The 16,332-nt window shown below is 45.5% G+C and overlaps 1 protein-coding gene across 1 annotated transcript in view; it reads right to left on the bottom strand.

Annotated features, from left to right (window-relative positions):
• LOC146072624 (uncharacterized) overlaps nucleotides 1–15,716 on the bottom strand; it is a 101,265-nt gene extending 85,549 nt beyond the window's left edge. Inside the window, exon 1 of the mRNA XM_083179834.1 lies at nucleotides 15,646–15,716. Within this exon, the coding sequence (XP_083035960.1) occupies nucleotides 15,646–15,694 (49 nt within the window). The 5' untranslated portion in view covers nucleotides 15,695–15,716. The remainder of the gene's footprint in view (nucleotides 1–15,645) is intronic.
• Nucleotides 15,717–16,332: the final 616 nt, after the last annotated feature.

Here is a 16,332-nt window from a genome sequence, read left to right as displayed (position 1 = left end):
GTTTCTATCCAACTCCATGCCCACTTGGATAGTAGGGGTATGAAAAGAACCCCTTTTTCCCATTGAATTCCATGTTAAAATGGACTCAGTCCATTTTAACATTGATTCCTATGGAAAAATCGGGTCATCGCATCGCATCCGATGGTCGCATGCGATGCGATGCGATGTGCCCGATCCGACCCGATTTAGAAATCGGGCGCCCAGATAACTCACAAGTACCAAAAAAAAAAATCCCTGTCTTCACAAATCGTTATGTTTGCCATTCACCAATGTGATTAGAATGCAGACTATCACATTATTAACTCTCCAACTGCCAGAGCTCTGCACACATAATCCCGGAGACTGTAGCCATGTCAGTTGGCCCCTGTCAGCATATTGTGGGCTGATCATATTAGGATTCTAATGAGCCGCATCATAAAGGCATCTGGAGCAAGATAATCAGGTTAGAGAGTAGGAGACAGGAGCTGCGAGACACCCAGACCCTGCGCGTATTAATGTGTGTGTGCAACAAAGAGACTTACCGGTCGTTATTCTTATGCATGTTTATCATTCTGCAGCAGCAATGTGTGATACGATACATAGGAGCCCGTACAATGGTGATTATCTGGGCACTGTGAAAGTCAAGGTATAGAATTGACAAATGAACATACTGTAAGTCTCAACTAGTCACCTAATTCAGGGTCATGTGAGATGTCCAGAACAATACAGGAGATGAGTGGAAAGGGAACCAAGTCTCTGTTGTTCTCCACACTGGAGTTATTTCATCCCTTATGTCTGCATGAGTGTCTCTATTTAATAAGCCGCCCAGGGCCCTGTCTGAACACCTCTGGAACTGGAGAGGATTGGAGATGCGCTCTCTGCCACATCTAGAACTGCATTTTATACTGAGTAAAACTTAAATTGTCCCATATATTAACTCCTATTAAGCCAGGGATAAGGAATCCTAGAGACTGAACTTAGGGGTAATTTAATAAGCGCTGGTTTTTGGGGTTTGGGGCATTTTTACGTTTGTTTGGCAAGCGTGGCAAGGGGACGCGTAATATCTGTGAAGTAATGCGCATCCCCTCGCGGGGCTCGCTGCGCTCGCCACGCTTCGGGCTCGGTGGCTCGCTGCGCTCGCCACACTATATAAAATCAACTCCACGCCGACGTGGATTGTGGGGTTATGAAAAGGTCGGAGGACGCGTACCGCCAACCCGAAGCGTCGCGAGCGCATCGTGGGGTGGCATTAACAATGGGGGGACATTTGACCCATCAGGGTTGGGAAACAATGAAAATTGGGGTCTGGGGGGCATTTAACATTGTGGTCAATGTAAAATCGGGTCTCAGGGACCATTTTACATTGATTCCAATGTAAAAATCACGTTGATCGCATTGCATGCGATTTGGTTGCATGCGATACGATCAACGCGATTTTTGGGGTCCCGATGTACACAATTTTTATCGCTGGCGCCATGCTAGGAAACAAGTACCAAAAATTAAACTTCCCAATAGATAGACCTACTGCACCTGTGGCAGGTGAGTTTGGGAGAAGCTTTATTATATTTGATTGACTTTCTAACACATTTAAGACTCTTCTGTACCCTCCCCCTCCTCCCCCACCAGCTACCATCAGTGCACAAGAAATTGCATCCTACTATAAGGACAAGATCGATAACATCCGAGATGAAATGGTATGCCCTTCCACAACCTCTAACCCTCTTTCTTCCCCAACTGAATCCTCTGGCACTTTCTCATAATTTGAGCTCACAAATGAAAAGGAAGTATCCACACTCTTCTTATCCTCCTACTCTACTATCTCTCCTCTTGATCCTATACCTACACAAGTCATTAAAACTCTGTCTCCTGTTCTTATCCCAACCTTAACTAAAATCGGCAATCTCTCTCTTGCTACTGGTACTTTTCCTTATTTGCTCAAACATGCAATGATTACTCCCATTCTGAAAAAACACAATTCTGACCCTAACTATCTCTCTAACTATCGTCCTATCTCTCAGCTCCCATGCCTCTCCAAGCTACTGGAGAGACTTGTCTACTCTCGCCTCACACACTTTCTTAACTCTCACACCATATTAGACCCGCTTCAGTCAGGCTATCGTTCCCAACACTCCACTGAGACAGCACTGACTAAAGTGGTGAATGATCTGGTAACTGCCAAGTCTAAAGGCCAGTACTCACTACTTATTCTTCTTATCTCCCTGCTGCATTTGACACTTGATCATACTCTTGTCACACAAACACTGCACTCCCTAGGTCTTAATGATACAGCCCTTTCCTGGTTCACATCTTACCTATCTGATCGCTCTTTCAGTGTTCACTTCTCTGACTCTACTTCCTCTTCACTACCTCTGTCAGTCGGAGTTCCGCAAGGCTCAGTCTTAGGTCCTCTGCTTTTCTCAATCTATACCTCCTCTCTTGGAAACTCATCAGCTCTTTCAGATTTCAGTATCATTTATATGCGGATGATACTCAAATTGGTACTTGTGTATTAACACGGCTCCCACGATTTCCATCTTATGGGATCTTATACAATTTAAAATTGTATGCCATTGTATATGGCATACAATGGCATACGATGAGATGAGATGAGATTTTAAATTGTATAAGCACACTAATACCCCTTTCACATCGCCGACACGTTTTAAAAACCGGTATTGGTACTTATGTAGTATCTGGGCGTCCGATTTTGTGATTGTATGCCTTACCTTAAGGCATACAATCAGATGCGATGCGATGCAATTTGATGCGATTTTGCATAGGATTCAATGTTAAGAAGGTCCTGTTCATTTCCCCACTATCCAAGTGGGCATAGAGTTGATTTTATATAGTGTGGCGAGCACAGCGAGCCACCGAGCCCGAAGCGTGGCGAGCGGACGCATATTTCTTAAAAAGTATTCTGTGTCCCCTCGCGGGGCTCGCTACGCTCGCCTCGCTTCGGGCTCGGTGGCTCGCTACGCTCGCCACAGGTTTATATCCAACTCCATGCCCACTTGGATAGTGGGGAAAGGAAAAGGACCCCTTTTTCCCATTGAATTCTATGTTAAAATGGACTCAGACCATTTTAACATTGAATCCTATGGAAAAATCTTGACCATCGCATCGCATACGATTTGGTCGCATGCGATGCGATGCGATCCGATTTCTAAATCGGACGCCCAGATACTACATAAGTACCCCGGTATTTTAAAACGGGTCAGAGCCTTAACATTGCCGCAGATTACCGTTTTAAATACCGGTTAAGTCTCATTCAACATAGCAGTCAAACCGTTTCAACCCGAACACGTTTCAAGCCAGAGTGTCAACATTGCCTGTCATTTTAAAGGGGACAGCCTATCACTGCTCTGTAGCTTGTGTTGTTTGCCTGAAATACCGTTTCAGACACATTGTACACATTCACATTGCTCAAAAAACGGCAAGGAACCGTGTAGGACTCTGCTTTTTACACGGTTCGAAATACCAGTTAACTTTAAACGGTAAATCGGCTCTGGTGCATTCACAGTGCAGGCTTAAACGTTTTAAAATGACAAAAAATCGGCAATTTACTGTTTTAAAAGTGCGATGTGAAAGGGGTATAATGGGTGCTTTCAAGGTCAATTGCCCCCCCTATAAGATTTTTAATTGTATAAGCACCCTAATGGGTGCTTACAATGTTAAATGCACCCCCACGCCACCCCCACTATCAACGCCAACCCGAAGCGAGCCCCGTGAGGGGACGCATAATACATGTAAAGTATTATGCGTCCCCTCGCGGGCCTCGCTGCGCTCGCCACGCTTCCGGCTCGGTGGCTCGCTGCACTCGCCACACTAAGTAAAATCAACTCCACGCCGACATGGATAGTGGGGGTATGAAAAGGTCGGAGGACGCGTACCGCCACCCCTCGCTGCGCTCGCCACACTTCGGGTTGGCGTTGATAGTGGGGGTGGCGTGGGTTTGCATTTAACACTGTAAGCACCCATTAGTGTGCTTATACAATTTAAAATCTCATATCATCGTATGCCATATACAATGGTATACAATTTTAAATTGTATAAGATCGGGTCCCATCGCAGCACATCTCATCTCATTGCATACCATCTTAAGCCTTATGGTATGCAATGAGATGGGATGAGATGGGAGCCGTGATAGTACACAAGTACCCTCAAATCTATCTATCAACCCCAGAGTTGTCACCAGTGGTTTCGGGCCGAGTCTCTGAATGTCTCTCTGCCATCTCATCTTGGATGTCTTCCCGCTACCTCAAACTCAATATTTCCAAAACGGAATTACTTATATTCCCACCAACTAAGAACAGTTACCATTGTAACATCTCCATCACTGTTGACAACTCGACAATCTACCCTATCCCACAAGCTCGTTGCCTAGGGGTCAACCTCGAGTCTGAATTGTCCTTTGTTCCCCACATTCAATCTGTCACCAAATCATATTACATGCATCTAAAAAAACATCCAAAATATGACCCTATCTCACTCAAGACTACTAAATCTCTTATCCATGCACTCATTATATCCCGCATTGATTATTACAGTAGTCTCCTAACTGGTCTTCCCAAGAACAGTCTCTCACCACTGCAATCCATTCAAATGCTGCTGCTAGGCTGATCTTTAGACAAAACTGGGGAGAGAAAGAAGACTCTGTTTTTGGGGCACTCTTGTAATATGGTACCATATTACAAGAGTGCCCCAAAAGCAGAGTCTTCTTTCTCTCCCCAGTTTTGTCTAATTGTTTATTTGGACTCACGGGAGCACCACCAACTGAGTAGTCCAATCAGGTACCTAGACACACATTTAATAGTTGGTAACAGGCAACTCAAGCCGAACCCCACACGGTGGGTAGGGATCTCACTTGATCACCCCCCATCCCGAGTGGGGGTAACTTTGTGCGGAATCCAAACAAAACCTTTTGCGCTAGGCTGATCTTCCAAGCAAGACGCTCATCGTCTGCTGATCCGCTCTGCCAGTCCCTCCATTGGTTACCTGTGTTTTACTGTATTTAATATAAAACCCTTCTGCTAGCGTATAAAGCTATTAACCATTCTGCACCAGCTTATATCTCTTTACTTATCTCAAAATATCTCCCATCTCGACCACTCCGCTCTGCACAAGATCTCTTCTGCACGGATCACCAGCTCCCATTCACTATTACAGGACTTTCATCGGGCTGCTCCCATCCTATGGAATGCCCTTCCACGCACAATAAGACTCTCCAATAGCCTCCAAACTTTCAAGCGTTCCCTGAAAACTCACCTCTTCAGACAAGCCTCTCATATTTAAGTTCCATACGCATAACCCTCTGAGGCACTTATATATCATATACTGGACCCTTCTGGACCTACAAGCTATGCTATTACTGGTGCCTGTCCTTGTGCTTCCCTCCTATGTCCCTATAGATTGTAAGCTTGCAGCAGGGCCCTCTAACCTCCAAGTATGTCTGTTGTTACCCAGTTTGTTTTATCTCTGTTTACAATTGTAAAGCGCAACAGAATCTGCTGCGCTATATAAGAAACGTAAATAAATAAATAATAAATATTTAAAGGTAATGAAAGTGTTAACTAATATGTGGGGTCATATGCTATGTGCCCCCCTACTATAGCATCAGCCCCTTGCTAGATCAGCCTGGTGCTAGTTAATGGAAAATGGGGTAAACCCTGCACCATTTATTCACCCCACGCATAAAAAAATAAATAAATAAATAAAAAAAGCTTTTTTTAAATGTTGTATTACTTGGCTGCAGATGTAGCTATATACAGAAGGCACATTTATGTACAGTACTGCAGTCATGTGACGCTCAGGGGGACAGGCAGGACTGTGGTGCGCACAGCAGATAACAGTGATATCAGTATGGGATCACTATGACAGATCCGCCAGTGGTACATAATCATTTTCAGAAATATTAAGAAATGAACAGCATGTTAATGACCCCCAAATTAATTTCCACGTGTCTGAGGTGAACTTGTCCATTTATTTAAAAAATAATTCAACCGTACAGAAAATATAACAACACTTCATTGGCCCTGCTGGCATTTGCCAACTCCGCCCTGGAGGAAACTAGCATTTGTATATTATCATACTAGACTATGGTGCAGATTTATTAATCTTGGTGAAGTGATAAAGTGTCTTGTTTTTATCACCGGCCAATCAGCTCCTGTGAAGTTACAGGTTTGGTTTGAAAAATTACAGGTAGGAGCTGATTGGCCGGTGATAAAAAACAGACACTTCATCACTTCACCTAGCTTAAAATAATCTACCACTATATAACAAAGTGTTTGGATAGGGCTGAGTTGGCTGCTTGCTAATGCTTGCTGATGACAGGGGCCATGCTGCATTCCACAGCATGGTTCTTTCTAGCAACGGCCTCTGATTTCGCTGATAATGTACCAGAGTGCTCATCGGCAGTGACATAGGGGGTTATTTTGGTTCACTGTTTGTGACAAATTCCTTCTTAGATGGAGAAAACCATGTGCACTGCAGGGGGGTAGATGCAACATGTGCAGAGATAATTCGATTTTGGTGAGTTATTTTGTTTCTGTGCAGGGAAAATACTGGCTGCTTTATTTTTACATTGCAATATACAGATGTTGCGGGATTCATCTTTGCAGGTGATGGCGATGGCGTCGCCATCCCCTGCCCAGCCGCCATCGTCCCCTTCCGACGGTGCTGCCCTCGGTCGCCCGGTGCCCACACCGGGCGACCGCACCCCCCCGCAGCCTCCTCGGGTCCCCCCCAGCCCCCTCGAGCGGGAGGCGGACAGTATTGCGTCCGCCTCGCCGACCCGCCGCCCGGATACTGAGACACGCGTGCGTGGGGGACGCACGCGCGTCTCAGTCAGATGGAGCGCCGTGTTGCTGGCGGATCGCCAGCAGCATGCTGCTGGCGGTTCGCCAGCAAAGATAAAACCGGCCCCATCTGTAGATCTCACTTTGAAGAAAACCCAAGCCAAATCTAATTCTCTCTGCACAAGTAACATCTGCCCCACCTGCAGCGCACATGGTTTTATCCATCTAAGAAGGAATTTGTCAGAAAGAGTGAACCAAAATAACCCCCATAGTGGATACATCGGCAGTGACATAGAGAGTACATCGGCTGTGACATAGTGGGTACATAGGCAGTGACATAGTGGGTACATCAGCAGTGAAATAGTGGATACATCGGCGGTGACATAGTGGGTGCATCAGCAATGACATTGTCAGAACATTAGCAGTGACATAGTGGGTACATCGGCAATGACATAGTGGGTACATCAGCAGTGACATAGTGGGTACATCAGCAGTGACATAGTGGGTACATCAGCAGTGACATAGTGGGTACATCGGCAGTGACATAGTGGGTACATCAGTAGTGACATAGTGGATACATCGGCAGTGACATAGTGGGTACATTGGCAGTGACATAGTGGGTACATCGGCAGTGACATTGTCAGTACATTGGCAGTGACATAGTGGGTACATCGGCAGTGCCATAGTGGGTACATCGGCAGTGCCATAGTGGGTACATCGGCAGTGACATTGTCAGTACATTGGCAGTGACATAGTGGGTACACACTGGACGATGAACACTACTGGGGGCATTATGTGGAAGTGGTACTAAAATACCATGGGGGGTGCGCACCAAGATGTGGGGAGGAGGGGGCAGTGACACAGGCTTGCTCCGGGTGACATGGCACCATGCTACACCTCTGGTTTACTCAGCTTAACACTGTAAAACATCTCCTAATCTCCACCTATTGCTTTATAAATCCTCTCCCTATTACTTCATAGAACTCTCCCTATAATAATATTATGACATTTGCAATTGCTATCTCCATGTGTCATGCCCCTGCATGTCTCCCATATCACCACCTAACCCTATGTTATAATCCCTGTGCTACTGTATCTGTCCATCCAGCCTCTCTCCTCCGTCCGCTGTCTCTGCCTCTCATTGTGATATATAGCAATGCAGTGTAGTATAGAGAGCCGCAGTGAAGCTTGTCTCGTTACGCTGACTTTATGACTCGGCAGCTCTCATATAATATCCCGATCGATGCCCCAATCACAGATCAATGTCTGCGCTCTGATGCTAGGAACCACCTCACCAAATTCATCTCAATAATTACCTGCATTAAAAACACATTGCTCAGCCTGTCTTCCCTGACAGGGCTCTGAAGTACATCTATACATTACTGTGACTCTGCCAGTGCCCTGCAGAGCATCACTAGGCCTTTCTGATGGCACATGCAGATCATTCTTACATTCATCTGGTCCTACCACAGTGCAGAGCATCATGCCCTCTTTCCCAGGAACCTGCACTGCTGCAATAACCTGGGGTTTTTGTTGGGGTCTACCTGGGTTGCAGCTTGCAAAATAACCTAGGTCCAGTGACCCAGGAATCAGAGGCTGGTAACTACCAGAGTCAGACCCGAGTAAAGGTGTAGTGTAAATGGCGTAACCCAGGTTATGCGGCCCAAGTTATGCTTAAAAGCTGCTGATGTACCTGATGGTCCACCTCAACGTAGACACCCTGAGGAAGGCTTGTAATTTAGCAGAAACGCGTTGGTGGTTTTAAGTGACATAGATACTGTGGGACTGGACCTTATAACTGAACCATCTGGGAGCTATCCAAGGAGGGAGCTTTTGCTGTGGAGACCCGGGATCCCACCAGGAATTACCCCTTGGACTGTCCAATACGACACTAATAGCCTTGATTATAAGGCCAGACACGGTACTATGCTCAAATTATTTTACTGTTTATGTCAATCCTGAATAAATGTTTACAGTTTTACGCTATGTGGAGCATTTGATTTTAAACCGAGGTATACATGAATTAAGAAGAAGAAAGTACATACAACGTTGAAGCATCAAATAATACCATACGAGACATCTTGTGGCCTAAGGAAAGGCTCATTTGCGGTACGGAGAGTACACATTGGTGGGGATTACCACTGAGAATAACATCTACACTATAAAAAGTGTTTGTCTTTTATTTGAGGTATCGCATACACGGCAGAATCTACCAACATCGGCTAAAGAAGTGTGGCGGATATACATTTTTAGATCTCAAGTGGGAGCGCCCTGTCCAATTCTTTTTTGTATTGACTGTAGTTTGGATAGTGTGGTGATTATCTTGTGACAAGGCTGCACCCTTTGTTTAGAGCGCAGGTGCTCTACCTTCTTGTTTGTATCACCTCAACGTAGTGTCTGCAAGTGACATGCAGGGCAGACATGGGTTGAGTGTAAAAGGGGTTGACCAGAGAATAACCTTGGTCCAGGTGCAATGTAAAGGGGGTCTGACCTTGGTTGGAGCCATGTCTGGAATCCTGGTCTGTACCTGGGTTTCAGGTGCACAAATGGTATTAGAAATATCTTCTTCCCTCACATTCCACCTTATTATCTGTTAATTAATACTGTATATACCATTTACAAATCACACAGAAAATTCCAGAGTATATTTATTTTCACATAAAATGTAGTTGTACCTTTACGCATGGGAACAGTCCCTCATGCAGATGTAACAGCATGACCGTCTTCCATTCATACAACTGGCATGACTGACGTCATAATCATCCTACAATGCCAATTGTACTGTAGGTGTGGGTGCTGCGAGCTGAGTGACCCTAATATTTGACCTAGAATATAGCATCTGTCAATAGATTCCGCCAATACCCTAGTGAGCCAGTCAGATTCTGTCACTGGGTGAAGGTAGCACATAGCTGCCTACCCTCCTGCATTCTGCAGGAGACTCCCTGAAATAGCAGCAATCTCCCTATCTCCCTCATTAGTCTTGCAATCTCCCTCATGTCGCCTAGCCCACATTATACTGTTACATTTTTGGGGAAAAAATGAATGAGAGATACAGTAGGAGCCTGTCTCATCTGTCTTTCTTTGGCCATGGCTCAGGATGGCTAGCCATGGCTATCCTATTGTTCTCAGCTGCAATACAATCAGCAGTGTAGCTAGGCGACATGGTGCCCGGAGCAAGGGCATATTTCGCGCCCCCCCGGGTAAGGAATTGGGGGCGTGGCTAACATGTGTTGGCATGTTACATTTGAAAAGAAAAAACTTTAAAAAACACAGTAACGGAATCTGCTGCGCTATATAAGACACTGTAATGGAATCTGCTGCCCTATATAAGACACTGTAACGGAATCTGCTGCGCTATATAAGGTGCTGTAACGGAATCTGCTGCGCTATATAAGACTCTGTAACGGAATCTGCTGCGCTATATAAGATGCTGTAATGGAATCTGCTGCGCTATAGAAGACACTGTAACGGAATCTGCTGCGCTATATAAGACACTGTAACGGAATTTGCTGCGCTATAAAAGACGCTGTAACGGAATCTGCTGCGCTATATAAAAGCTGTAATGGAATCTGCTGTGTTATATAAGGTTCTGTAACGGAATCTGCTGCGCTATATAAGGTGCTGTAACAGAATCTGCTGCGCTATATAAGGTGCTGTAACGGAATCTGCTGCGCTATATAAGGTGCTGTAACGGAATCTGCTGCGCTATATAAGGTGCTGTAACGGAATCTGCTGCGCTATATAAGACTCTGTAACGGAATCTGCTGCGCTATATAAGGTGCTGTAACGGAATCTGCTGCGCTATATAAGGTGCTGTAACGGAATCTGCTGCGCTATATAAGGTGCTGTAACGGAATCTGCTGCGCTATATAAGGTGCTGTAACGGAATCTGCTGCGCTATATAAGGTGCTGTAACGGAATCTGCTGCGCTATATAAGGTGCTGTAATGGAATCTGCTGCGCTATATAAGACGCTGTAACGGAATTTACTGCGCTATATAACAACCTGTAATGGAATGTTCTGCGCTATATAACAACCTGTAACGGAATCTGCTGCGCTATCTAAAACACTGTACCGGAATCTGCTGCGCTATATAAGATGCTGTAACGGAATCTGCTGCGCTATATAAGACACTGATGGAATCTGCTGCGCTATATAAGACACTGTAACGGAATCTGCTGCGCTATATAAGATGCTGTAACGGTATCTGCTGCGCTATATAAGACACTGATGGAATCTGCTGCGCTATATAAGACGCTGTAACGGAATCTGCTGCGCTATATAAGACACTGACGGAATCTGCTGCGCTATATAAGACACTGACGGAATCTGCTGCGCTATATAAGACACTGACAGAATCTGCTGCGCTATATAAGACGCTGTACTGGAATCTGCTGCGCTATATAACATGCTGTAAATAAATAAATATATATACATGTAAAGATATATACAGCACCTTCCCCCCCCCCAAACAAAAAACATCAAGTTTATTATTACTGTAACAACATAATTTAACTGTAAAAAAAAAAAAAATCCACCTTGAATAAGTTAGAGGCACAGGCGGCAGCAAAACACCTTCTCCTTCTCCAGGCTGATGACGCGCTGCTGTAGCCAGGGAGGAGGTGACTGACTCTGTTAGGATCTGTACAGTGCTGTGCTGCCCGGAAGCCGCCCCCCCAGACCGAGCAGCAGCAGCAATTAATTTCAGAGAGAGGAGAGGACATGGAGTGTCAGCCCGCCGCCCGGCCTCACCGTCCGTGACACTTGGCGGCAGGGACCGGGCGAGCAGGGCAGGAGTCAGGCGCCGGACACTGCTTGAGTGACACTTGCAGATCATTTGCGGAGGGGGAGCGGGCGGGCCGGCAGCGCCATTCGACCAATTGGCGCCCGGAGCGTGAGCTCCGGTGGCTCCGCCCTCCCTACGCCTCTGAATACAATACATAGAACAATAGAGTTGGGGATTACCATAGTAATCCAATTACTGACTTAATCCTATTATAGAGATAGATGGCAGTGGCTCCCACTGTAGATACATTTACATTGAATCATCAGCAACATTTCCCAGCATTTTAGCAAGTATAGTAGCTCTTACTAATTGCTTTGGGGCTCATCTACATTTGTGTATAAGTCATTTTAAAAGCTTCCTCTCAGATGTAGCAGTACACACCCACGCTTCTAGGTGCCACGTTCACAATCTCTTTTCACAATCTCTCCATATATGGAACTAGACACGCCACTTAAGTGGAGCATGACACTCAATGAAGCGCTGTGCAAAATTTTACTAACAACTACAATCTCCCTGAAACTAGTTTTCAAAAGTAGGCAAGTATGAGATAGCACCACACTGGGTGCTTTCCAAACAACACAAAAATGCTGGGTACACACCAGAATCGTGGCACTACAGAGTATCAGAATTTTTTTTCATGGCACTCCTGGGCCAAAAGTTTTTTTTTTTACCAGGAAAATTTAAAAAAAATATATTCATTAAGTAGTTTGTGTTTATATGTCATCATCAGATTTAATGATGTTGTGAGGGACAAGATTAGTTTCTGTTTGTCCATATATTTTTTGATTGGCAGCCACCAGCACTGGTTTTGCAGATAACATTGAACATAATTAGTTTTATTTGGTTCTGGACCACCAACCCGAGTCTCCCCTGCAAGTGTACTGAGGCACCCAGGGTGTCTGGACACACAGTTTGGGAACCACTGCACTAGACAATGACTTTGCAGTTTATGACAGCCCCCCCCCCCATACCCACTACGTTTTTTTGGCAATATTGGCAAGTGTGTATGCGTACCAGCTCCACGCTGCATTCCCGTCACTAACGAGGTCGTGCTGGGTACCCATCGCCTAGTGTGTACCAGTATAAGGAGACTAGTCCATTTATCAAACCATATTAGTGGCTAAATCCCCGGAAACAGGTGTTAACAGCAAATATTAAGTATCCCAGAATGTATCAAAGAGGGACAACTGCCGGCCGCATCCTCCATAGGTTTCTATGGGGGATGTGAAGCTGCCCGATGTATTAACATCGGGCAGCCCAGCTTTGCATCTCTGGGCTATCGCCATTCTGGGATGGCGATAGCCCATTGTAGCCTATGGCTTCACACCGCACTGCCCCGGCAGGAGTCAGCATGTTAAATGGGCCCCTTAACCTTCAGAACATCCGTGCGTATTCCACTTTCGTGAACTATAGTGCCCAGTATCAGTCATTTAACCTCTGTGCTATCTCTCTGTCCACCCACACAGCATGCATCATCACCATTCTCACCCAGTAAATGAAAGCTGCAGGGAATTGCACCATTAACCTACTCAGTGCCACAGCCCCAGAAAAACATCACTCAAAGGTCAGGCTTGTCACCTCATCATCACGTAATTTAGCGTAGGTGACATTTAAAGGTTACCAGTCAAGTCAAAGCATGAAAATGAAGGACAGTGTGTGACAAGTTGGTAATGTGATGTCCTTCACACAAAGACCATGACCTAATGGCAGGATTGTGTCGTTAATGTACAGTACATCTCCCACATATACTGTGCCCTGGGGATTGTTAACATATACATTCTATCCAGCACTTTGTGTAACACAGGTTCACAGATTTAGGGGTCTACTGTATGTACTAAGCCTTGGAGAGAAATAAAGTGGAGGGAGATAAAGCACCAACCACCCAGCCCCCAACTGTCATTTTTACACCCAACCTGTAACGTCTCAGTTATGAGCTGATTGGCTGTTAATATGGGGCAGATATATTAAGTCTGGTAAAGAGATAAAGTGGAGATAAAATAGAAGGTGCGCTTTCACCTTCTACGTCAGTGGTTCCCAACCCTGGTCCTCAAGGACCCCTAACAGTGCACGTTTTGCAGGTCTCCACACAGCATCACAAGTGCTATAATTAGCTCCACCTGTGATCTTTTCAAATGTAACTGAATAATGAGTGCACCTGCCGGGTGACCTGGAAAACGTGCACTGTTGGGGGTACTGGAGGACCAGGGTTGGGAACCATTGTTCTAAGTTATCTCCTCTTTATTCTCTTCGCCAGACTTAATACATCTGCCCCTTCATCTCTGCCTACTTTATCTCACTCCAAGGCTTAGTAAATAGACTCAATACATTTATCATTATAGTTATCAAAGGGCATGGTAGATGCAATGTTAAATATGCAGTAAGGAGGTCGGATTAAACCAGCCAGAAGCTGATGAAGCTGCTGTTTAATAGACTTTGGAATAAGATGCAAGAAAGCTCACACAGTTGGCCGGACCATATAGGATGTTATTTATTACCCTAACTAAGGTGGAACAATGCAATGACCCATGCCAGCCAATCAGCAATTAGCTGTTATTGGTGGTCTAGTGCAAGGAAGATTAATGACATTTAGGAGACCGATGTCAGCCCATGCTAATTGTTCAGGCAGCTAGAACAGGGGGAGAGAGAGATGGGGGCAGTGTAGTAAATACAAGTCCTGAACCAATGGGAGCTCTGATGACAATTACATGCAAACAGTGGGCAGTTACTTCTGGATAATGGTGAGGACCTGTGATAACAGGAGGATTTACACTGTCCTTGCCAGGGCAGTAGAGAGCCTGGCTGGGTACAGGTACTTTTCAGGGGGTTTGGCTTAAGTTCAGGAGGCGTGGCCATGCACATTTGTAATAAAATACAGAAAAAAATAATATTTGAACCCTTTGAGTGCCAATATCTCTGTGAAAGATGTTCAAAACACCCACTAAAAATGCCAGCGTCTATTTTGACAAATTCACTTGGCACTCAAAGGGTTAAGCACTGCCCTGACCACATGGTCACCCAGCACACAGCAGATGTGTTGGGTTAAGAAGAACTTCTGCAGCATCTGCTGCCATGTATTGGGCACCCCAATGGGCCCATCCGTCATACCTGGGCTTGGGTAATTACTATGCCCCCCCCCCCTCAGCTCCTCTGGGCCTAGCCACCAGGTATCTCACTACTCACAGGGCACATACATATGACTGTAAGTTGGTGCAACTGGGGTACTGTACCTTAGTTACCTTCTAAACACTTCAGATGTGATGTTGCTATAGGCAACCAATCAGATACTGGGCGAGATGCACTCAAACAAAAAATGCTGTAAAAACCCTACCTTCAGAAATTTCAGATGTGATGTTGCTATAGGCAACCAATCAGATACTGGGCGAGATGCACTCAAACAAAAAATGCCGTAAAAACCCTGGTTTTCGTTTTTTTTACTGCATCTTCATATGCAGCAAAGCCCCACCGCCGGGGTGTTACGCCAGTTCTAGATAGCATAACCCCATAGAAGCCTATGGGCTTCCTTTGCTTCCCCTGCCGCCGCGCATCGCCCCTTCCTCACCTGTGTCCGGGCAGCCTCCTGCTGTGCTGCCCGGACCAGTGACCTTCTCCACCCTGCACCTCTTACAGGGAGGAGGAGGCTGAGCCCTGGCAGAGCAGCAGCAGCCGGGTAAGGGTCCAGGGAGGGAGGGGGGACCCGCTGCACATTGCTGGCCACAATGCAAAGGACAGCTCTTAACGCAAGAGCTGTCCTTTGCGTTAATAATCGCATATGTTAGTGGATATGACGGCGATCTGTGGCGGAGGATGTTAGAGAATCCCACCCACTATCTATTATCTTCTAGAAGGTGCTTAATAAATAAGTAGATCATGTTTGGTTGCCCAAAGCAACATCCCATGTGAAATAGAACTCCCATCTATTACCCCCTTGGTTGGCATATTCAATTTTAGTGGGCACTTGAAAGATTAAACTGGCCATACAATGCAATATGTATAACAACCCAATGAGCAATAGAATGGATGGGATCAAATGGGGAGGGAAGCATCATGCACAGGAAAACAAATATGCAGACCCTTTCTAATACTCACTGTAGGTGAGCCATATGTAGTAAGCTTCCGGTGCTATAACCTTTGGCATTGGCAGTGTACATAGAGTTAAATGGCCCTTTTCCTCCATGTGTTCCTCACACTGTGCGCCCATATGCAGGAGTGTAGTCCATAATGCCCCTTTCCTGTAAGACGTGCCACTGGCCAGTGCCTATAGAGTTATATAGAAACAAGGCTGATCTTATCAATAGAATCAATTCTGGACATCCAAACCAATAACTGATCAATATCAGGCTAGAACGCATTTATTGGCATCTTTCAGGCATCAGAAGTCAGGTCAGATTACAGGACTGATAACAGCAAATCAGCAACAGGTAAGTTACTGTACATTTATTATTTATTAACAGTTTCTTATATAGCGCACACAGATTCCGCAGCGCTTTACAGAGAATATTTGAACATTCACATCAGTCCCTGCCCCAGTGGAGTTTACAATCTATATTCCCTACCACATGTACACACACACACACACACACACACACAGACATTCTAGGGTTAATTTTGTTGGGAGCCAAATAACCTACCAGTATATTTTTTGATTGAGGGAGGAAACCGGAGTACCCGGAGTGAACCCACACAAGCACGGGGAGAATATACAAACTCCACACAGTTGGGCCATGGTGATGATGGAACCCATGACCTCAGCGCTGTGAGGCAGTAATGCTAACC

This window comes from Crinia signifera, chromosome 4, assembly GCF_055691185.1.
Source record: "Crinia signifera chromosome 4, ASM5569118v1, whole genome shotgun sequence".
Classification (NCBI taxonomy): Eukaryota; Metazoa; Chordata; class Amphibia; order Anura; family Myobatrachidae; genus Crinia; species Crinia signifera.
Note: the sequence above shows the minus strand (reverse complement) of the source record. Positions and strands in the feature narration are given on the sequence as shown.